We start from the raw sequence: 23,064 nt of genomic DNA, 5'->3' as shown, positions 1-23,064 counted from the left end.
CATCCTTGGAACCAGGGGCACCTGTGACAGGCAGCCTTATTCTTGAGAGTAAGAGCAGCATGAATCATACTACTGGGCAGAGGCATTATGTTGCTACTTCTGCTTGTGTGACGGCCAATCAGAGAAGGATGTGCTGCAATGCAAGGTTGTTGTTTTTTTCGTGGGGGGAGCAAGTCTGACATTCCCAAGGAATACTTTGGTGCTGCACACATGCCAAAGTTTCTGGATATTTCAGAATATTGAAACACAGCAACACAGAACTTTCATCTAAACTTGTCACACTGGATTTCTGTTTGGGCAAGTGAACTATGAGTTCTGGTGGCATGCGTTGACCTAACCCTCATTTTAATTTGTTACCTATTAGTTTCAGCATATATTGAATGGCTGTGCCTACTCACAGAAATGTTTATGATCAGGGTAGAACAAGCACATTTTCTTTTACATGCATATCAACATATAGGTCTCTATGAAATAACTCGATGATATAACTTATTAATTCCAATTAGTTCCAGTTTGCTAAATTTAATGACAGAGGGTGCTCCATTGGACACTGCATGGAATTTTAAATTATGGATGACAAATTGTAACCCTGCTGGTAATGTTTGGATCCACGAGATAACGCTTTGCCAGGGACACACTTGAACCTGGCGCCAGTCTTGCATGATTCCCATTTTAAGGATCCAATCAAGTCTCCAGTGATTTTATTGGTACTTGTCTGAAATGTGAACATGTTTCTTGTTGCAATGAATGTCATTTGTTCCTCAAGAGACCCAGGGCTAAACTATCGGTGATGTTAGTTATTTGGATGTGATTTAATGTGCACATTATTGCTCTGTCTTGGAGCCCTGAGGAGCCCTGTGAGCATGGGTATGAGGAAGAGGTGTTTAGCTCATTCTCTCCCTGCCATGTTTGCAACATGGATTGTCTCCCAGAAGATGCTCTTTGCATTTCAAGTGACATTTCTATTGATTCTAGGGAGAGCTTCCCTTGAAAAGCAAACAGCTGCTTTGGAATGGATTTTTTGTGGGGACCCCAAGCACCTTGGGATGACTGGCATCAGTTTCCCCTTATACTGCTTATGTCTTTGTTGGGAAATCAGTTTTTCTATTCTTCTTGCCTTCAGCAGTTTCCTCTGGTCTTGTTCATCTTTATTTTTAACTTTATTTATGTATGGAGATTGCTTCTGTTCTGCTTAGAAGACACTTGACATAGTCTGCAGGTGAAACTGAGTTAGGCTCAGGTTTTTGACTTCACTCCTAAGATGAAAATGACAAGCTGAGCAATCCATTCATCTTGCTAAAAAGTAAAGTTTTGACTCAGCAGGGCTTAAATGTTTAACTTTGTTGTTTTGCTCACAATACAACTTGCACAACCCTTATTTAAGCAAAGTGTGTCATTACACATGTGCAGAGTGCCATTGTTCCTATCTCACATACCCTATCTTACATCCTTCCATTTGAACTTAGAGACATTTCTGTCAATCAGCTCTCTGTGCTTTTTAGCCAATCCCTATCCAATCCCTTTCAGGATGTAAGCCTTGGCTGCCCACAAAATATTGTCTTTGTTACGGAAGCTAAAGGCAATGCTGCTTAAATACAGATTTGCATGTGTGTTTGGCATCTTATGATTTTATAAAATAAAATACATCTTCATTGAGGGGTTTATGAACCCAGATGTGGATTGGCCCTACAGAGGAGAGAGAGGAAAAGACAGAGCAAAACAAACATGTGAAATCAGTAAATTTGCAGCAAAGTGATATTTGGTAGGAGAAAGACATTAAGGTTCACAGAATAGCAAAGGAAGTCTCTGACAAGCAAAAAAAATGAATCCAGATCTCTTAGGAACCTCACTTGAGTGCCTGAAACATTAATATCCTTCTTTCTTTAGAAAAACATAGTTTTGCATATTTTGGCTCTAGACATCGCTAGACATGTATTTAAGACATTTCCAGTCTACTTGATTCTCTTCTGCCGGGAATACAAGCTTTTTTATATAAAAAGCAGTAATTGCTGCAAAAGAGGCCCAAACCAAGTACTGAGTACATATGCATGCTTCTACTTTTCAGAGGTTCTCAGAAATTTGTTCTATTTGCAATCCTTGTTTTATTGATTTCATTTAATATTCTAATTTTCTGACACTGTGATTTTGGGGTTTTCTTCAGCTGTACGCCATTATCATCACAATTACAACAAATAAAGGCTTGACATATCTCGCTATGCATGTCATGAGTCTATCTCCTATATTGGTTTCAGCTTTTAAGTTGAATTACTGAAATAAATGAACTTTTTGACGAAATTCTAATTTTTCGAGTTTCACCTGTAGTATATATGGATCTGTGTTTCTAAACACAACTTACATTAACTGTGGGGAACCAGTGGCCCTCCAGATGTTAGGACTCCCTCTCCAGAACGGCCAGTCATCAAGCACATCTGGAGAGCCGCAGGTCTCCCACCCTTTGGGGGGGGGGGAGAGACTGTGGAGAAGAAGGAAATTCCCAGTTAAAAGGGTTACTTTCACTTTCATTGCATCTTGGAAAAAGGCACTGCGCCCCCTCGTTCTCGGGAATTTCCCTCAGGCATAGCAGCCAGATTGCAGCCTTCGCTGAACGGGGGTTTCCCCAGCACCGCCTCGCTCCCCCCCCCCTTCTGTGGCGGTTAACGGATGAGCGTTTCCCGAAGGATGAACCTCCGCCCAGCGGCCATTTTAATCATCTTTTCCCGCTCATTTCCCCCTTTTCGAGGTGTTTTCGAAACTCTGCCCAGCACACTCGTGCTAAGTGGGGCAGGGCTTATTCGGAGAACGGTCTTAACTCCTCTCTTCGCCGCTGGGCAGGAGGAGAAGTAGAAAAATCACCAAGGAAAAATAAGGCGATGGCGCCCCTCAACTGCCACACAGACTGCATTGAGAGGCGCCTGTCGCGCGCGCTGCAGGCCCTGGGCGCCCTGGTGGGCGCGCACCCGTGGCCCTTCCTGCTCGTGCCCGTGGCGCTCTCGGCCGCTTTGGGCACCGGCTTCGGGTTCCTCAGCAGCCTGGAGGACAACGACATCGAGCGCCAGTTCACGCCGCTCAAGGGCCCCGCCAAGAGCGAGCGGCGCTTCGTGCAGGCGCACTTCCCCACCGATGACGCGCAGCGCTTCTCCGCCGAGAGGCTGAGCACCGAGGGCTCCTTCGTCGCCTTCATCGCCGTGGCCCGCGGCGGAGGCTCGCTCCTCACCCGGGAGGCCTTCGCCGAGCTGCTGGCGCTGGACAAGGCGGTGTGGGAGCTCCGCAGCCCCGGCGGCGCCGCGCTCCCCTTCGCCCAGCTCTGCGCGCGAGGCATCCCCGGCGACAACTGCAGCAGCCCCAACCCGCTACTGAGCGCCGTGAGAGGCGACCCAGCCGGGATAGAGGCGCTGCTGCCCGACCTCACCTTCCCGCTCTACATACCTCCGAGCTTTCCCAATCCCGTTTTCTTGGGCCACCTTCTGGGAGGCCTCGACTTGGCCCCCGGGGATGGGCCGTCGCGCCCCGTCCGGGCAGCCAAAGCGCTGCGCCTCTTCTACTACTTGCAGGAGGATGAGGCTTCTCGGAGAAACGACAGCGAGCTCTGGCTCCGGACGTTTCTGGAGCGCATCCCGGGCGTGGTGAAATCCTTGAACCTCGCAACCATCCAGGTAAGCGTCTCCTGGTATGATGGAGCCGCTTCACACGTTACGGAATGAGACCGATATGAATCTCTGTGTCTGCCTGATGCATGCTGCCACGCTTACTGGAGCTAACAGGATCAGAAGTCAAACCACTAGGGTCAGAGGTTCCCCATGCCTCACCCACCTGCATCAACAAGTGGAGGCATTCAGTGGCGGCCAAACATTTAATTTTAGCAAGTAATTAGAAAACAAGCTATTGCAGCATCTCTGGCAAAGCAAGAATGCCAAGGAGTGCCTCTTTCAAAATGATGCACATTACTATGCCTTGTGTCAATCTCTAGGTTTTAAAAATGCATTTTAAGCCTTTATGCTGTTTCCTGAATTACAGTGGTATCTCGGGTTACAGGTGCTTCAGGTTACAGACGCTTCAGGTTACAGACTCTGCTAACCCAGAAATAGTACCTCAGTTTTAGAACTTTGCTTCAGGATGAGAATCGAAATTGTGGGGCGGCGGCAGCGGGAGGCCCCATTAGCTAAAGTGGCACCTCAGGTTAAGAACAGTTTCAGATTAAGAACAGACCTCCAGAACGGATTATGTTCTTAACCCGAGGTACCACTGTACTTCTTTTGCACAGCTTGGACATGCTTGGATGTAAATCAGGGGCAGATAACCTTGAGCCCATGGGCAAAATTTGGCCTGCCAAGCTTCACCATTTGGCCCATAAGGCCATTTTACCCAAATCATACCCACCTGTCCTACATCTGATGTCACATGGGATGTCAGGCACATGGCAGGTAGAGCTAGGGCTAGATCAGCTGCACATACAACCAATCCCAACAGAAAGGACCACCCATCAGCTGATGCATTGGGACTTCAGTTCAACTTGGGCACCATCTTCCCCCATTCCCATGGGCCAACTTTGACAGGACCACCTTATCTGTCAATTGCCTCTACGCACGTAGAGATGGGATCGTAGGATGGGGAGAATCAGGATCTGACCTCCCAAGTCAAAAAGGTTTCCTGCCCTTGAAATAAAATGATTAATAACTTCTGTAGATAAATTGATGAATACTTAAATGATCCAGGGCCTAGGCCTAGCATACAATTTTCATATAATCTGCATATGTAATTAATGTGCATGGATGCTTCTAGAAAACCAATATGGTGGCTGACTGGGTTCTTCAGAATAATGTTTGTTGCAGGACTAACAACTGCACTATCAATAAAGCTTTCAAAATATGTTTAAAGGGGGGAGCAAGAGGAATGAGATTTGGGGCCCACTATAAAAAGCTTGGGGCTTGGGGCCCTGAATTAACCTTTAGCAACACCTCCGCCAGTTTATGTCAGTGTGATGGGCTGATTTGTTCTAAATGCCTATCATCCGACCCACAGCTCCTCACCCATAGAAACCCCTCCACCTTCTTTGCGAAAGTGAAAACAAAAAAGGACTTGCTCACCTAGCCTTTGGAGAACAGAAAGCAGAACCTCACTGGCTACTAAAACTGAGGGCTAGCTAACAAGCCCAAGCAAAAATTTTTACTGTATCTGCTTTCTCAGCTAGGGTTGTTATTAGTGCAACTAGTTTTGCTTCTCTGTGCTACCCAGGCCTGAATAGTTTCTCCCTTGCTTTTTCTCTCTCTCTCTCTCTCTCTCTTTTTTTACCTTTCTCTCCCTTAAAAATATATTTTTAAATTAAGTGGTTTGACTACTGGAGCCAGTAACACTGTTCAATGTAAGGCTATTAATATGCCCCTTTGCATCCAGAAGGAAAGCAAAGGAACTGCTCCAGACAGGTAAGTCTTACTCCATTTGGGTTAGTCTTTTGCAGCTTTTCATTCATTAGCATGTGTTTTCCCTCTCACCCTATTAAACAGAACTCATTGTTTTGATTGTTGGTAGCATCCAACCAGACATCAATGCCTGACATTTTATTAAAAGGCTATCTTTGTTTTAAATTATCCTGCCTCCTTAGGGCAATTATTTATTATAAATATCAGGTGGGGCATAATATGCACATTTAAACAATATATGGAAGATGTATATTTCAGCAGAAATGGTATTTTCTCCCTCCCAGTCCTCAACATTTGGTTAGTTTTACTGACATGCAGGTGGTGCTGTGGTCTAAACCACAGAGCCTATGGCTTGCCGATCAGAAGGTCAGTGGTTCGAATCCCCAGGACGGGGTGAGCTCCCGTTGCTCGGTCCCAGCTCCTGCCAGCCTAGCAGATCGAAAGTACGTCAAAGTGCAAGTAGATAAATAGGTACCGCTCCAGTGGGAAGGTAAACGGCATTTCCGTGTGCTGCTCTGGTTCACCAGAAGCGGCTTAGTCATGCTGGCCACATGACCCGGAAGCTGCACACCGGCTCCTTTGGCCAGTAAAATGAGATGAGTGTCGTAACCCCAGAGTCGTTCGCGACTGGACCTAATGGTCAGGGGTCCCTTACCCTTTACCTTACTGACAGGCCTACCAGGAAGACTAACAGCTTCTGTTCCCTGCCCTGCCCACCCCCAGATAAAGGGGAAAATAAATAATTGTTCAGTTCCATGCTATTTCCCTCAGAAATCTGTTTTCCTCTTCCTGTTCCAATAAACTTGACAGAGAAGTGGGGAACACCAACTTGAAAGTTCAGTTTTTAGTGCTACTAGTTTCTGTACAACTCGAGACTAGTCCTAAAATAAGTGGATTCAAGGCCCTCAGTTGGTGAGCATAATAATTTAAAATTAGACCATCCTTTTCACCCATAATGGTCAAGCAGCAGATGCTTATGGGAAACCCACAAGCAAGACATTAGGACTGTATTCCTCTTTTGCTCTTGTTTCTCAGCAGTTAGTACTCTGGTACTTAGAGGCATACTGCTTCTGAAGCTGGAGACATGGAATAGCATCATGACTGGTTGCCATTGGTATTATTATCCTCTATGGATTTGTCTAATGCCATTTTAAAAGTTATGTAAACTAATGGCTGTCTCTAAAAGTCAGAAGCCAGACAGTGGTGCTAAGCTGAAGCTTCTACCAGTCATAGGCTGTGCATTAGTGACTTGAGGCATTAGAGACTTTGTTCAGCCAACCCAACCAAGCAGCTTAATGAAGACTGAGAATTGCTGGGTGGCCTCAGAATGTTGAGTGTCCAATGGGATGTGAGGTGAAATGAATTATCCTGAAAGAGGGCATGGCTGGCTAACTTGAACCCTTGGTGTATAAAATCCTGCACCGTTTGGGACGGGCTATCCGAAAGACCACCTTATATGACAAGTCAAGTCATTGAGTGCCTCCAGCAGATACCATCTGATCAGGAGGTCGGTTCCTCACAATGTAGGACTTGGGCCTTTAGTGCTGTGACACCTGTCCTTTGGAATTACTCCCCCTGCTTGAATATTACACAGACGCTGTATCGGCTGTCTTTTAAGTGCCTACTGAAGAACCTTCCTCTTAGCAAGCCTTTTAAAGTAGAGATCTTTCTCAGTCTACATCTGTAGACTGGGAAATATCTCTACTTTTTATTGTTTGCTATCCTGGGCCCCTGTACAGGAGCACTCCATGTTGCAAAATTTATTTCAGGTCCCACTTATATTCTGCTAATTGCACCATGTTTTTATACTCTTGTGAGCATTTAGATTTATATATTAAGAGAGAAAATATATTTAACAGGTGATCTTCTCTTCTCTCTCTCTCTCCCCCCCCCCCCCGCTCCTCATGGCAGGTGGCTTATTTTACTTCAATCTCCAGACAGGAAGAGTTTGAAAAAAATACTAAGGAAGTGGTGCCTTTGTTTTCCATCACGTATACCTTAACAATCACCTTCTCAATTATGTCATGCTCAAGGTAATTGCTGGGTGGGAAAAGGGAAATAAGTTTTATCTTTTCATTTTGTGATAGTGTATCTCCCCCCCCAGCAATTACTTAAATTTGCAAGAAGAAACCCACGTAATAATAATCATTATAAGAATGATTTATAAAAATCATTTATGTATAAGGCTGCATCAGAAAATAATTTTATTACAGTACATTTAATATTTATTGTTATAATTTTGTATAACAAATTCCTTGTTGTTTGTAATCCACCTTTCCTCCAAAGACCTCAGCGCTCCCACTCCTCATTTTTTCATCACAACCCAGTGACCTTCATGGCTGAGTGGAGAGTTGAACCCCAGTTTCTCTGGTCCCAGTCCAACTGTTACACTATATTGGCCTCCCCCATATGTAGCTCAAGTTGCAATGTTTTCACCGCCTACAGTGGCAGGATCAGTTTCTGGGCAGGAAGTTGAAGCAATTAAATGCACAGATTGTCATCTCATCTGTCCTCCCAGTTGAACGACATGGCTCAGGGAGAGAGAGAAAAATAGGGGGAGTGAACAACTGGCTTCGCAAATGGTGCAAACATGAACGGTTTGGTTTCTTAGATCACGGTCTGCAGTTTCTTGAAGATGGACTTCTGGCAAGTGATGAGCTGCAACTCACAAAAGTTATGAGGAATGTTTTTGCCATGAAACTTAAAAACCTCATCAGGAGGGCTTTAAACTGACTTATGTGGGGGAGGGAGACAGTAGTCCTGAAGATAGGAGTCTATCAAGTTCTGAAGATGATCATCCAAATGTCAAGGACCAAATGGAGCAAAAAGCATGTAGACCTAGTGGTGGGAGGAAGATATCCTTAAATAAGAGACATGGGGGAATGATCAATGGTCTTCAATGTCTGTATACTAATGCACAGAGCATGGGAAATAAACAAGATGAACTTGAGCTCTTGGTACAGCAAACTAAATACGACATAATAGGCATCACTGAAACCTGGTGGGATGAGTCTCATGACTGGAATGTAATAATAGAGGGATACAATCTATTTCAGAGAAATAGACCAAACAGGAAAGGAGGAGGAGTAGCGTTATATGTCAGGGATGTGTATACCTGTGAAGAGATCTGGGATTTAAAACTTCAAAGCCAAGTTGAGAGTATCTGGGTCAAAATTAAGGGAGAGAAAAATAACAGTGATCTCATTGTGGGAGTTTACTATAGACCCCCAAGCCAAACAGAGGACACAGATGATGCCTTCCTGGAACAGATGACCAGGCATTCAAAAGGAGGTGAGATAGTAGTAATGGGGGATTTCAACTATCCTGATATTTGTTGGATGTCAAACTCAGCCAAGAGCATAAGGTCGAACAGATTCCTCACTGGCCTTGCAGACAATTTCATTGTCCAGAAAGTGGGAGAACCAACAAGAGGATCAGCCATTTTAGATCTGGTCCTAACCAATAGTGATGACCTGGTTAGTGGGGTAGAAGTGGCAGGATCATTAGGTGGGAGTGATCATGCTCTTCTGGAGTTTATTGTTCAGCGGAAAGGAGCAACCAAGCATAGTAAGACTCAAATCCTAGACTTTAAGAAAGCCGACTTCAGAAAACTTAGGGAAACGCTGGGTGAGATCCCATGGACAGACTTACTAAAAGGGAAGGGAGTTCATGATGGTTGGGAGTTTGTTAAAGGGGAGATATTAAAAGCACAACTTCAGGCAATACCAATGAGATGGAAACATGGAAGGTGCCTAAAGAAGCCAGGGTGGCTATCTAAAGAACTTTTAACTGAGTTAAGATTTAAAAGGGATATGTACAAAAAATGGAAAAGGGGAGAAATCACCAGAGAGGAATTCAAACATATAGCCAGCACATGTAGAGACAAAGTCAGAAAAGCTAAAGCACAGAATGAACTCAGGCTCGCCAGAGAGGTTAAAAGCAACAAAAAGGGCTTTTATGGGTATGTCCGTAGCAAAAGGAAGAACAAGGAAACAGTGGGGTCACTTAGAGGAGAAGATGGTGAAATGCAAACAGGGGACAGAGAAAGGGCAGAACTCCTCAATACCTTCTTTGCCTCAGTCTTCTCCAAAAAAGAAAACAACGCCCGACCTGAAGAACATGGAGCAGATGATTCAGCAGGGGAAACACAGCCCAGAATAAGTAAGGAGGTAGTACAAGAATACTTGGCTAGTTTAGATGTATTCAAGTCTCCAGGGCCAGATGAACTACATGACATGCTCAAGGTAATTGCTGGGGAAAGGGAAATAATTTTTATCTTTTCATTTTGTCAGAGTGTACCTCCCCCCACCATTACCGTACTTAAATTTGCAAGAAGAAACCCACATCTGACTTTTTGTTTATAAAAATGATTTATGCATAAGGCATTTAGATGCATCAGAAAAAATGTTATTACATTTAATATTTATTGTTATAAATTTGTATAACAATTTCCTTGTTGTTTGTAATCCACCTTTCTTCCAAAGACGTCAGTGCTCCCACTCATTTTTTCATCACAACCCAGTGACCTTCATGGCTGAGTGGGGAGTTGAACCCGTGTTTCTCTGGTCCCAGTCCAACTGTTACACCATATTGGCCTCCCCCATATGTAGCTCAAGTTGCAGTGTTTTCACCGCCTACAGTGGCAGGATCAGTTTCTAACAGCTTGTTTCTAAAAAAATTATGGCTGCTTACCTGGTACTGAGGTGGGTGGCGATTGCGACCTGGCAGGGCGCTTCCCCCTCCTTCTGAAGCCATGCCCTATTGGCCCCGACTGTTGGCTCCTCCCCCCTGGCTGCCGTAGTGGCTGCTGGGTTCCCACCAAACCCAGTTTGATATTTCTGGCCAATCCACGGCAGCTTTGGAAGCAGGGCACTCAGCGGACATCAGAAGGGGCCGGCGCTGCTTTCCAACAGCTCAGTCGGCCCCAGATCATCACCCACCCAGCCCTCTCTCTAATATTGTTTTCTTGCAGACTAACCTCTCCCCCCCCCCCAGTATGCGCACGTTGCTATGGCCATATGATGGTTTATGTTTTTGCAGGGCCGGGAAGGCATTTTCCCATCTCTGCAGGTTTCACCTTCCCCATAGCAATTTTCACAACTTTGGCGGTTTTGGCCTTGGGCGGAATCTTTTAGTCAAACACCTGAAGAAGGGGTGAAGTGGTGACTCTCCCGCTTCATGTGGCGACGACAACAGGGTACCACGTTAGAGGGGTAATGAGGGTAGTCTCTGTTCCCAAGCGCTTGGCAGAGGGGCCATAGAGCTACCCTCACCGATTTTGGGAGGGACCAGCTGCGTAAACTCATGTATTGTGTTGGTCCCATCTTTTCCCTAACTGACGCTGTCATGCCTCAGACCCCCAGCAAGGGGCTGAGAGGGATACATGCCCAATGCCTATACCAAGGTTTACCTACCTTTGAAGTTGTGGCCATTTTAATCCCAAATATATGTTGCCGTGTCTTCTCCTTTCACTGTGAGGCCTGACTCCTGTGGGAGGGGATGCTGCGTCTGGGTACGCTACTGTCATTCTCTTTCTGATGAAGTGTGCATGCACACGAAAGCTCATACCAATATAAAAACTTAGTTGGTCTTTAAGGTGCTACTGAAGGAATTTTTTTATTTTGTTTCGACTCAGACCAACACGGCTACCTACCTGTAACTACTCTCTTTCTCTTTATTGTGGATACCCAGCCCTTAACATAAAAAGTATAGGTAGCCATGTTGACCCATAATAGATATTCCAAAATGTTACAAAATCGTGTTCTAACTTACTCGTCCTCTTCGTCAGCTAGATTGTAAAGTAAAGGGAAGCAGTAAAAAAAAATGTTGGCTGGTGGCAAAGCCATTAAGTCTGCATCTTTGTAAGAAAGATTGAATATGTTGACTGTGTTACCTTTGAAGCACATTTCCTCCTCTCAAGGAATTCTGGGCAAGTAGTTTTTTTTTAAAAAAACAAACTTTATTTTATGTCACAGCAAACACAATCAATCAAAATCAATAACAAAATTAAAACAAATTACAACCATAACCATGTTGCAATTGTCTTGTTTTTCCCCCTCACCATCCCCCCCCAACCCCCCAACCCCCTCCCCTGCGACTTCACAGCCTGGTCTGAACTAATCCCATTTATCTTCCTTTTCATTCTTTATGTACATACCTTATTTCAATATTTACAATAAATTAATATCATTCTTCTCATCTATCAAATTTCCTAGCTCAATCTCTCTTATCCTACTACCATTAATACATTATATTTCTGAACAGAAAAAGAAAAAGAGAGAACCTTTAAACATTGGAGATAAGGCTTGGTTTCTCTACCTTGATTTGCATATAATCTATAAATGCTTTCCAATTATTTTTTGAATCATCCTCTTTTATTCCTTTAATTTCTTCATATTTTATGGCCAGATTGTAATAATTATAAAGTTTCTTTTGCCAATCTTCTTTTGTTGGGACAGAAGTGGTTTTCCAATTTTTTGCAATTAACACTCTTGCGGCGGTTACGGCGTAGCTTATACAGCATCTATCTCTGGGGTTGACATCTTCAGGCACCATTCCTAAAAGGAGCATTTTGGGGCACTTCTTAATTGGATATCTCAGGATTTTCTTTAATTCCTTATAATTATTTCCCAGAACACCTTAATTTGTTTACAATTCCACCACATATGTATGTGGGTTCCAATTTCCTGGTTACATCTCCAAGAGACGTTGCTCGATTCTGGATATATTTTTGCCAATTTGGCTGGTGTTAAGTGCCATCTATTTTGCATTTTCATTATATTTTCTTTTATATCATAGTTTGGCGTAAAATTTAAATCTTTCCTCCACAGGTTTTCCCACTCTTTCATTGAGATGGGCTTGCCTAAATCTTGACTCCATTTAATCATATAATCTTTTGTTAATTCTTCTTCAGTTTTCCATTGTATGATTTGGTACAAATTTTTTATGTATTTATCTTTGTTTACCAATAAAATTTCCTCTAATTTGGATGCTTCTTTATCAAAGCCAATTTTTTTATCGATTTGAAATCTTTGATTCACTTGAAAATATTGTAGCCATGTATTAAAATATCCTTTTACTGCCGTATATTCTTTTAATTGCCAAATTCCCATTTTATTTTCTAATAAATGTTTATATGTTGGCCAATTTACTTCCATGTTTTTCCTTTTCACCGCAACTATCTCTAGGGGAGAGATCCACCAGGGTGTTTTGGGCTCAAAATATCTTTTATATTTTTGCCAAACTGCATGTAAGGATTTCCGAATAATATTTAACAAAAAAGTGATTCTTTTTTCTATTTCATCAAGTAATGGTGCCACCCAAATGCCATCCCGTATCCCTCTAGATCTAATACATCAGTGTCTTTCAAAGCCATCCATTCTTTTATCCACCAGAGTGCTGCCGCATCGTGATAGGCTTCAAGATCAGGCATCCCAAATCCTCCCCTTTGTCTCAGGTCTATCATAACCTTGTATTTGACTCTTGGTCTCTTTCCATTCCAAATGAATTTGGCAAGGTCTTTTTTCCATTCTTTGAAGATTTTTTCTTGCCCTAATAGAGGTAGATTTTGGAATAGGTGGTTCATCCTCGAGACTATGCACATTTTCACTAATGAGATTCTCCCCAATATTGATAATTTTAATTTGTCCCACATTTCAAAATCTTTTTTAATATTTTTCCAGGTTGTCTTATAATTTTCTTGTATTAGGTCAATCCCCTTTATAGTGGTTTGAATGCCCAGGTATTTAATTTTTTTAACAATTTTCAAGCCTGTATTTTCCTGGAGGGCTATTCTCTCGTCCATTTCTAAATTTTTTGCTAGCATGTTAGTCTTCTCATAATTGATTTTCAAGCCTGCTAGACGTCCATATTCTTTTATCTTTTCAATTGCGACCGGAATGCCTTTGACAGGGTCCTCTGTCATTATTATTATATCATCCGCGAATGCTTTAATTTTGAATTTTTTATTACCAATTATTATTCCTTTAATGTTTTCTTCTTCCCTAATATTTTTTGATAATATTTCTAAAGTGATTATAAAGAGGATGGGGGATAGAGGGCACCCTTGTCTGGTGCCTCTCGTAATATCTATTTTATTTGATATTTTCCCATTTATTAAAATTCTTGCTTCTTGGATATTATAAATTGCTTTAATTGCATTCGCCAATTTGCCGCCTAAATTTAAATTTCCAATGTTGTTATCATAAAGGGCCACGAGACCCTGTCGAAGGCCTTCTCTGCGTCGATGGAGAGAAGAGCTGCTCGCTTATCTCTTCGACTCTCGAGGCATTCCAGGATATTTACAATGGTCCTTATATTGTCCTTTGCATATCTCCCTTTTATAAATCCCGCCTGGTCTCTATGAATTATGTCCTCTAGGATGTTACTTAATCTTTTGGCCAAGATTTTTGCAAAAATTTTGTAGTCTCTATTTAATAGCGAGATTGGCCTATAATTGCCTGGATTGTCTGTATCCGCTTGTGATTTAGGAATTAATATTATCTGGGCTTCATTCCATGTTTGGGGTGTCCTTCCCTTTCTTAATATTGTGTTCATTAGGTCATTAAGGGGGGCTAAAAGTTCCTCCTGTAATTCTCTATAGAATTCTATTGGTAACCCATCAGGGCCCGGGGCCTTCCCTTTCTTCATATTATTAATTGCATCTAGTATTTCTGAGGTCGTTATTTCTTTATTCAATAATTTTAATTTTTCCATTGGTATTTTTGGTAAATGATATTTTAATAAAAAATTCATCAATTTGTTCGGTGGGTATTTCTTCCTTTTGGTATAATTTTCCATAGAACTTTTGGAAAACTTTCATAATTTCCTCCGTTTTGTAATAATATCTTCCTTCCGATTGTATTCTATTGATTATTTTTTCATTTTTTCTTATTTTAATTTGCCATGTTAGCAATTTACTAGGTTTATTAGCCCATTCAAAATTTTTGTATTTCCAGAATTGTATCTGTTGCTCCATTTCTTGATCAATTAATTTTTCAAATTCCATTCTCAATATTTTAAGATCTTGTTCCACTAGCTTGTTATAATTTTTATAAAGCATTTTTTCTTTATATTTTATCTCCTGCAGGAGTTTTTCTTTCCTTTGTTCTCTGTCTTTCCTTACTTTTGCGTTTAATGAGATGAAGTAGCCGCGTATCACGGCTTTACCTGCGTCCCATACCGTTAGGGGATCCACCTCACCCTTATAGTTTAACTCAAAATAATCCTTTAGGACTTTCTTGGCCCCCTGGATGTTCTTATTATTATTTAACAGGAAGACATTAAGCCTCCAGTTTTTTTGTATTTGTTCATTTTTTAATGAGAGGGTCACTGGATTATGATCCGAGAGGGTCTGAGGTCTTATTTCAATTTTATGTATTCTTAATGCCAATTCTTTAGGAATCCATATAGTATCTATTCTACTAGCAGTTTGGTGACGCGCCGAGATATGTGTATATTCTTTTTTAATGGGATTCTTATGCCTCCATGCGTCTAGTAGATTTAAATTTTCCATAATATCCATAAATTTTTTTGGTAATTTTGTCTTATTTCCTTTGTGTTTTCCATTTTTATCTAATTCTACATCGATAACTCCATTCATATCTCCCATTACTATTATTTTTTCGCCCATGTAATTCATTAACTGGGTCTCCAAATTTTTCAGGAAGGCCGTTTTGCTCCCATTGGGGGCGTAAATCCCCACCCAAAACCATTGTTCTCCTTCAATCGTTGTTCTAACCACAACACTTCTTCCCTCTCTATCTGTCCATATTAATTCCAGATTCCATTTATTTTTAATATAAATCACGACTCCTCTTTTCTTTTTTGTATCTGCCGCAACAAATTCTGATCCTAATTTCTCATTTTTCAAAATTCTCACATGTTTTTTGTTAATGTGCGTCTCTTGGAGACAAACCACATCCCAATTCTGTTTTTTTAAGATATGTCCCACCCTGTTCCGTTTTTTTTATTATTCAGGCCATTTACATTCCATGAAATTGTTCTTAAATTCATATTTATTAAATATTATAGATCAATTTATAATTTAGATAAGAAGAAATAAAAAGGGGAGGAAAAAAAGGGGGGAGAGGGGGGAAAGAAAGGGAGGGGGGAGGAAGAGAAGGGGGAAGAAGAGAGAAAGAAAAAAAAACCGAGAAGAAGAAAAAAAAAGAAAAAGAAAAAAAATCGAATGTTTAGACTAAGCAGGCTCAAGGAAATTCATTAATCAATAGTTCTTATGAAGTGACTTATCTAGTCAGGCTCTCAGTTACAGTTTACAACATTGACATTTTGGGTCAGATTTTATTTACAATTTATCAATCATTCTTCCAGTTGGTTTTCTTCTCTTTCTTCATCTACCTCTCGATCTTCTACTTCACCATCAAGTTCGTCTGCGCTGGAATCTTCCAAACTTTCTTCATTTATAGGGGTCTTAGCTTTAATTGTCCTTGCTTTATCTCCTCCCAGTTCTTGAGAATAAGTTCTATAGAATCTGTCCGCTGCTTCTTGTGTGTCGAATCTTCTCCACCTTCCTTTGAAGGAAAACGCTATTCCTTCTGGATATTCCCATTTGAAGGATATTTTTTTAGCTTTTAGTGGCTTGGCTAGAAACTGATATTTTTTCCTCTTATGAATCAGCTGAGGTGGAATTTCTTTCATGATGAATATCTCAGTTTCTTCCATAATTAATTTCTTTTTTCCCTTCATTTTTAAAATTTTATTTCTCAGCCACATATTTGTAAAAGTCACAAGACAGTCTCCCGGCCAATTTTTTGCTTTCTCTTTTTTCGAATTAACTCTAAACGCTTCCTCTATTCGCGTTTCAACATCCAATTCTTCAAGATCTAACCATTTTGCTAGCGCACTTACAATTCGTTTTTCGATTTCTTCGTTAGGTGTTTCTGGGATATTTCTAAATCTGAGAGTCTTCTCCTTCATTTTCATTTGCATCATTGCGAGAGCATCTTGTGACGCCTCCAATGCTGCTCTTTGATCGTCCAGATCTTTCTTTAATTTTTCAATCTCTTTCTTCCCCTCTCTCCTTTCTTTTGATATATTTTTCAATGATGATTCCAACGTTTGGTTCTTGTGCCTCCTGGATCGATTCCATTGCCTTCTTAGTATTTTCTTCTGTCCTGTTTATTTGTTCTTTAATCTCTTGTTTGTCCTTTTCATTAATTTCCATTTTTCCTTCCAAGTTTTCCATTTTGTCTTCCATATTCTTGATCCTTTCATTCATTTCCTTTTTTATTTCTGTTAAGTCTTGTTTAATCTTCCCTATGTCATTTTTGAAATCTTGTTTAATTTCTCCTATGTCATTTTTGAGACTTAAAATTAATTCTTTAAGATCCAACTCGTGGTCTGCTGTTGAGGTCCTTCTCTGGTTTGAGTTTCCTGTATTTGTCCTCTTTTGCTTATCCATTTTATTATGTTGTCCTACTATATTATCCATTTTATTGTAATGTCCTGCTATTTTTCTCTTGTCCACACGGTGTTGCCCTCTACTTGATGTCTATTTTAGGTGGGTATTTTACCGGTTAGATTTTATGTAGCCACTGGAGGTCACTATATTGTAGTCTATTGTAAATTTTCCCCAGGTCAGCGTGTTCTTTAAATTCCTCTCACTCAGGTTTCGTCACTTCTAGTTTCTTTGTGACCTTGTCTGCTTAGTCATAGTCTTATTTAGAGGATCGTCGCCATTTTATTTCAAGTTTCTTTAGTGTAGAAAATTGCAACTGTTTCTAAAAAGTAGCTTATAAAAGAGTTTCCAAGGGACAGTCACTCAGAGGAGAGTCAAAATAAATCTTTCTTTCACCCTCTCCAAACTCAATTCTTACAGCAATAAAAACTCACGTTCTATCTGTGTTGTATGTACTTCAAAGTAAATCAAAGTTCAGCCGGCTCCTTACTTCTTTTTAATTTAGTTTGTCCCCAGCTTGGCATTTATTAATTAAAGCCCCGTCGGTGTCTCTTGCATTGCGCTCTGCGTCTTATCACAGTCCTTCCCACACCCCACTTTTCGCTTTGATTTCTCCGGTTTTTAAGTCCAATTCAGTGGGGGGGATTCTTCTCAAATTTCTTTAGATCTCCAAATTCTCTCTCACACGCCCAGGGTATGTCTTTTTAAAAGGGTTTAATTAAAAGGAATTTTACCGTGCACGATCGCGTCGGGTTTCGGCTCTTGCTGGTTATGGTTTCTGGTCTCACGCTGTCGCAGTGCCCAGCTTCTCCCCCTCCTTCTGCGGTCTGCGAAGGTTTTCGGGAGAAACTTTAGGGAACCACCGATGCCTCAGACGGGAATCACCTTCCAGTCCTTCTTTGGGGGGCTGCTTAGCCTTGCAGACCCCCCCGCTTCTCCAGCGAAAGATTCGGGGCTGCAGAGCTCCCATTTTTAGCCCGATCGCGATCCGCGGTCAAAACCGGAAGTCCTGGGCAAGTAGTTTGTTAAGGGTTGTTAGGAATTGTAACTCTGAGAGGTAAACTACCATGCCCAGTATCCTTTGAAGGAAAGAATGTGCTTCAAATATGCTTTGGTGCAATTCGACTTCTCTGCAACCCTTCCCCTCTGCAGGGAGGAGGGACCAATTCAGATGGTCCGCCCCCACCATTTAATGGATCCAAATGGTTTCCAAAGAGTGGTAGGGGATGCTTTATCCCATGTTGATGGCCTTTCAGCCAATTCCCTGGTGGCCCTCTAGAATGCGGAGTTAACCAGGGCTATCAACTGTCTGGCGGTTCCCTCTTTGCGAGAAGCAAATTTACAGGGAACCAGGCAAAGGGCCTTCTCAGTAGTGGCGCCCGCCCTGTGGAACGCCCTCCCATCAGATGTCAAAGAAATAAACAACTATTTGACATTTAGAAGACATCAGAAGGCAGCCCTGTTTAGGGATGTTTTTGATGACTGATGTTTTAATGTATTTTTAACTTTCTGTTGGAAGCCAAGAGTGGCTGGGCAAACCCAGCCACATGGGCAGGGTAGAAATTTTATTTATTTATTTAAAGGCATCATGTGTATGCAGGCTTAAGAGGAAGTAGTAGATCTCCCAAGCTTCATCTGGATGTCTGCTATCTTCCTCACATTCCATCTTAAGAATGCAGACTCAATGGCCTTACCAACAGCCAACTTTGTTCTCACCCCCTCAGTTTGTTTACTGTCTAGCTGATGGAGCATTCTGGGGAGCTTGGAAGCTTACATTCTTTTTTGAGATATTTTATGCAACTAGGGCTTCAAAACAAAGCTTAACCCAGCTTCAATGCATGCACAGACTATCCTTTTGGTGCCAATGGGTTTAGCTTGGTTCAGTGGAAGGGGGGATTAGCAAATGTACCATGATACTCTGAATCGAATTAGAATCTTCTTAATCTGTTTTCCAGGCTGGACTGTGTACGGACAAAAGTGTGGGTTGCAGCTTTTGGGGTGCTTTCAGCAGGCTTATCTGTCGTCAGCAGCTTTGGATTACTGCTCTTTTGTGGGGTGCCGTTTGTTGTCACAGTGGCAAATTCGCCATTTCTTATCCTTGGTAAGTGAGCAAATGTACACATTCCTCCTGACTTCTCCATTGGGCTTTTCATTAATATGTTTAAGAATGATGATGGGTGAAAATTCTCTTACATATCTATGGGTTTGCGGTGTTCGGGAGCCGGTTTTTTCGGGAGCCAAGCCATTCGAGTACCAAGATACCACTGTATTTCTCTTCTCACATGACATATAGGAACTAATATGTTAAATATTTGCCGTTCTTCAGGGGTTGGTGTTGATGACATGTTCATCCTGGTGTCTTGGTGGCAGCAGACTAAAGTGAAGGACAGTGTCAGAGATCGAATGGCTGACACCTACGGAAAAGCAGCCGTGTCCATTACCATCACAACTCTCACAGACGTTTTAGCCTTCTACATTGGAATTGCAACTCCATTCCAGTCCATTCAGGCATTTTGCATCTATACAGGAACATCCTTTGTGTTCTGCTACTTATATAACCTGACATTCTTGGGGGCCGTTCTTGCTTTAAATGGGAGGCGAGAAGAAAGCAACAGACACTGGCTCACATTCATGAAAGTGAACAATGAGCCTCAGGATTCTCAGGGCAGCATTTATAACATGTGCTGTGTAGGAGGGTCTTTTGATGAGTCCACTGGAGCAGAGACTGAACACCCCATGAATGGATTATTTAGAAAGTATTATGGTCCCTTCCTTATGCACACCTGGACCAAGGTGCTTGTGGTAGTCCTTTATCTCATGTATTTGGGTATTAGTATTTTTGGCTGCACTCAAATCCAAGAAGGTATAGATCTTCGAAATCTAGCTAGTGATAATTCTTACGTCATCCAGTATTATGAATGGGAAAAGGAATATTTTTCAGAATATGGCCCAAGGGTTATGGTTGTTGTTACTGAAAGCAAAGCTTATTGGGATTCATCTGTCCGTGCAGATATTGAAAACTGCATGAATGCACTAGAAAGATCATCCTACATCAACAAGAATTTATCAGTGTCCTGGTTGAGAACTTACGAAGATATCGCTAAACGTATGTCTTTCAGTATAGATGGCCGTAGGCTTTTCATTGACAATTTATCCACCCTCCATAGAATTAATCCAGACTTCAAGTGGGATGTTAATGTTATTGGTACAGAAATATTAGCGTCACGTTTTTTCATACAGACAGTCAATGTTACTACTGCAGTGGATGAGAAGAGTCTGTTAAATGAGCTGAGAGGCCTTGCTGAGGGCTGCAAGGTACCATTAATGGTTTATCATCCAGCTTTTATATACTTTGATCAATATATTGTAATCGTTCAGGACACGGTTCAAAGTGTTGTGATTGCTGCTGGAGCCATGCTACTCATTTCCTTACTACTCATTCCCAATCCTCTTTGTTCTTTGTGGGTAACCTTTGCTATTGCCTCTGTTATTGTCGGTGTAGCTGGTTTCATGACCTTCTGGAATGTTAATCTCGATTCCATATCCATGATCAACCTTGTAATTTGCATAGGGTTTTCAGTAGACTTCTCTGCTCATATTTCTTACATTTTTGTTGCCAGTGAGAAACACAACGTGAATGACAAGGCTGTGGATGCTCTGTACAGCCTTGGCTACCCTGTTGCGCAGGGAGCTATTTCCACTATCTTGGGAGTTATTGTACTCTCCATGGCATCCTCTTACATCTTCAGAACCTTTTTTAAGATAATGTTTCTGGTGATCTTTTTTGGGGCTGTTCACGGTCTCATTTTTATTCCTGTGTTCTTAACTTTCTTCGGCTTTTGTAGTCAAATGCCAAATAGACAGTTTCCAGTCAGTGCCCAGAGCTCCAGTGCTGGAGGAGTTCCTTTGTAAGATACAAATACTGCATTATGAAACCGCCTAATGTAAACATGACAATATTGCAATGAGAGCAGTTCGATAATGGAACTAATTACCTAGAGGACGGGTGTGGGCTCTTCCTGGTGAGCATTAAAGGTCCCCATCCCTACTTTGCGGGCTGCCGTCTGATTGGATTTTACTTTGATTCTGACTTGATTTTAAGATGTAGGATGTATTTTGATTGCTTGATTTTATGGTAATATGTGATATACTTGATGTTAGCCACTCGGAGTCCGGTTTTGCCTCAGATAATAAATAAAATGTATTATTATTATTATTATTTCTCATTGTTATCTCTCCCACCACTTGCAAGCCAACTTTGGAAAGTGAGCGGGACCACTGACATCATGATTACATCAGGTGGCCCTTTTGCCCACATGGGTCTTGCAAAGCACTTTTCATAGGGCTTCGTAAGACCCAATGATTAGCTGGTTTTCAGGTGTTGCAAAGCCCTGCACACAGCAGTTTGCTTAGGATATTTCAGGCACCAACATTCCACTGATTGACAGTGCCTCAAAACCCCTTTCACTTGAGCCATGTTTTTACCTGGTCAACACTTGATGTAGGGCAGGCAGGCATGGCTTGGTTGAAATAGGCCTCACAGACCTAATTATTCATTTCATAAAAATTCTATACTGATTGATTGGAGCAAACAAACAAACACCTCAAAGTGGTTTACCAAAATGCACACCTGCTAATTATGCTTACTGACTAGAAATTCCCCACCCCTTCTGTAAACTATGGGCCTCAATTTGGGTTGGGTTAGAAGACTGGTGATGTACTGGAAGAAATGTTGAGAATTTTCAACCTGTGCTGCTACAACATTATTGTCACCCATGGTGCCTTTGGAGTTTTTAACTAATCTAGTGCAGTGTTTCTCAACCTTTTTTGGGCCAAGGCACACTTGTTCCATGAAAAAAATCACGAGGCACACCTGGAAGAAAGTTCCCCTCTGCCGCTCATTCCGGCGCCCCTAGAAGCAGCGGCTGCGGCTCCAGCGCGCTCGTCTCCGCTAGCCTGAAAGGGAGAGGGGCTTCGGAGGATCCACCACTTACGGAGCTTCCGGACGAACGGCGACAAGGACAGCTCCGTCAGAGGAGACGACGAGGCAGCGGAGCGCACTGCCATCGCCGCCACCGCCCCACATTCAACCACCGCGCCGCAAGCGAGCGCGAACTTGCGAGAGGTGGGGTTGGGGAACAGAGCGGCGCCGGGCCATCTCGCAAGAGCAAGCGGCGAGAACAGTTGCCCGAAAGGAGCCCCTGGGAACTGTAGTCCTTTCTCTAGCTCCCTTTCCCTCAACAGCGTGCGGGGGTGGCGGAAGTGGAGCTTTCTCTCGTCAGCCAGGTTTGCGCTCTCGCGAGCCTTGAGCCGAGGCTTCCGGCTGGTGAGGGTTTGCCGTTGCCCGGGAAACAAGCCGCACGTCGCGGCACACCAGCCAGCGTCTCGCGGCACAGTAGTGTGCCGCGGAACAGCGGTTGATCTAGTGTCCTTCAGATGTTGGTCTACAACTCCTATCATCCCAGACCATTGACCATGCCAGCAGAGGCTGATGGGGGAGGTTGCTTTAGAGTAAGGAATACATAATCAGTGTCTTTTTAAAAATAAATTCAGTGAGGTGAGCATTTAGGTGAGGTTCCTGGGCATATTATTGCTAATTTCCTTGGTGTTAGGTACCACCTGTAGGTGAGTTTCAGAGTGAGTTTTCCTTTTCGTTGATATGGATTTAAAGGGGATGGGGTTTAGATCACATTCTCGTCCACTGAGAGGGGTTAATCTCATAGCCTATGTCATCCTCATTGTTTTTTGATTAAGTCTAGGGGGTTCGTGGGATGTTGTAGCAGTATGTATTTACCTACCTACAGTTCCACATCTTATTTCAAAACTTTGAAGTATTGTGGAATTTGTTTTTGGAGGAATCAGACATGGAGGAAGGGGATAATTTCCTCAATGAGCTCAAATCATCTCATGTATGAGGATAAGGCAATAGGGTCAGAGTCGGGAAGGAAGGAGGTGGGTGTTGGGAAGCAGGAGAAGTGTGGAAACAGCAGAGCTGGTTTAAAAAATATTGGTGGAAGTTCTGGGCCACTCATCCTGTTAGCTAGGGATGATGGGAGTTGTAGTCCCAAAACATCTGGAGGGCCGAGTTTGGTGATGCCCGATATAGGTGATAGAGGCATCTGTCTTGTCCTGTGTCTTGTCCTGAGAGTCAGTCAGTGAGTGCTGTCGGAATCTGTATTATGTCTTGAATTGCTGGAGCAACAGAAATACTTTCTACTTGTAGATATA

At 42.3% G+C, this 23,064-nt stretch overlaps 1 protein-coding gene across 1 annotated transcript; it reads left to right on the top strand.

The window, feature by feature from the left end:
* The first annotated feature begins 2,677 nt into the window (after positions 1 to 2,677).
* On the top strand, positions 2,678 to 21,052 carry LOC118091646 (patched domain-containing protein 3-like). The gene is made up of 4 exons (XM_035128756.3): positions 2,678 to 3,653; positions 7,329 to 7,450; positions 18,792 to 18,937; positions 19,163 to 21,052. Exons 1-4 carry the CDS (start codon positions 2,871 to 2,873, stop codon positions 20,746 to 20,748), a joined length of 2,637 nt encoding a protein of 878 aa, XP_034984647.3. The 5' UTR covers positions 2,678 to 2,870; the 3' UTR covers positions 20,749 to 21,052.
* Positions 21,053 to 23,064: the final 2,012 nt, after the last annotated feature.

This window comes from Zootoca vivipara, chromosome 11 (genome assembly GCF_965207765.1).
Source record: "Zootoca vivipara chromosome 11, rZooViv2.hap1.1, whole genome shotgun sequence".
NCBI lineage: Eukaryota > Metazoa > Chordata > Lepidosauria > Squamata > Lacertidae > Zootoca > Zootoca vivipara.
This window is presented reverse-complemented; position numbering and strand designations above follow the sequence as displayed.

Bases quoted from the DNA above. Each gene is read 5' to 3' on its own strand.
- LOC118091646 (XM_035128756.3), top strand. From the start codon at position 2,871: ATGGCGCCCCTCAACTGCCACACAGACTGCATTGAGAGGCGCCTGTCG. The intron at 7,451-18,791 runs GTAATTGCTGGG...TCTGTTTTCCAG, and splicing joins TCAATTATGTCATGCTCAAG to GCTGGACTGTGTACGGACAA. The intron at 18,938-19,162 runs GTAAGTGAGCAA...GCCGTTCTTCAG, and splicing joins TTCGCCATTTCTTATCCTTG to GGGTTGGTGTTGATGACATG.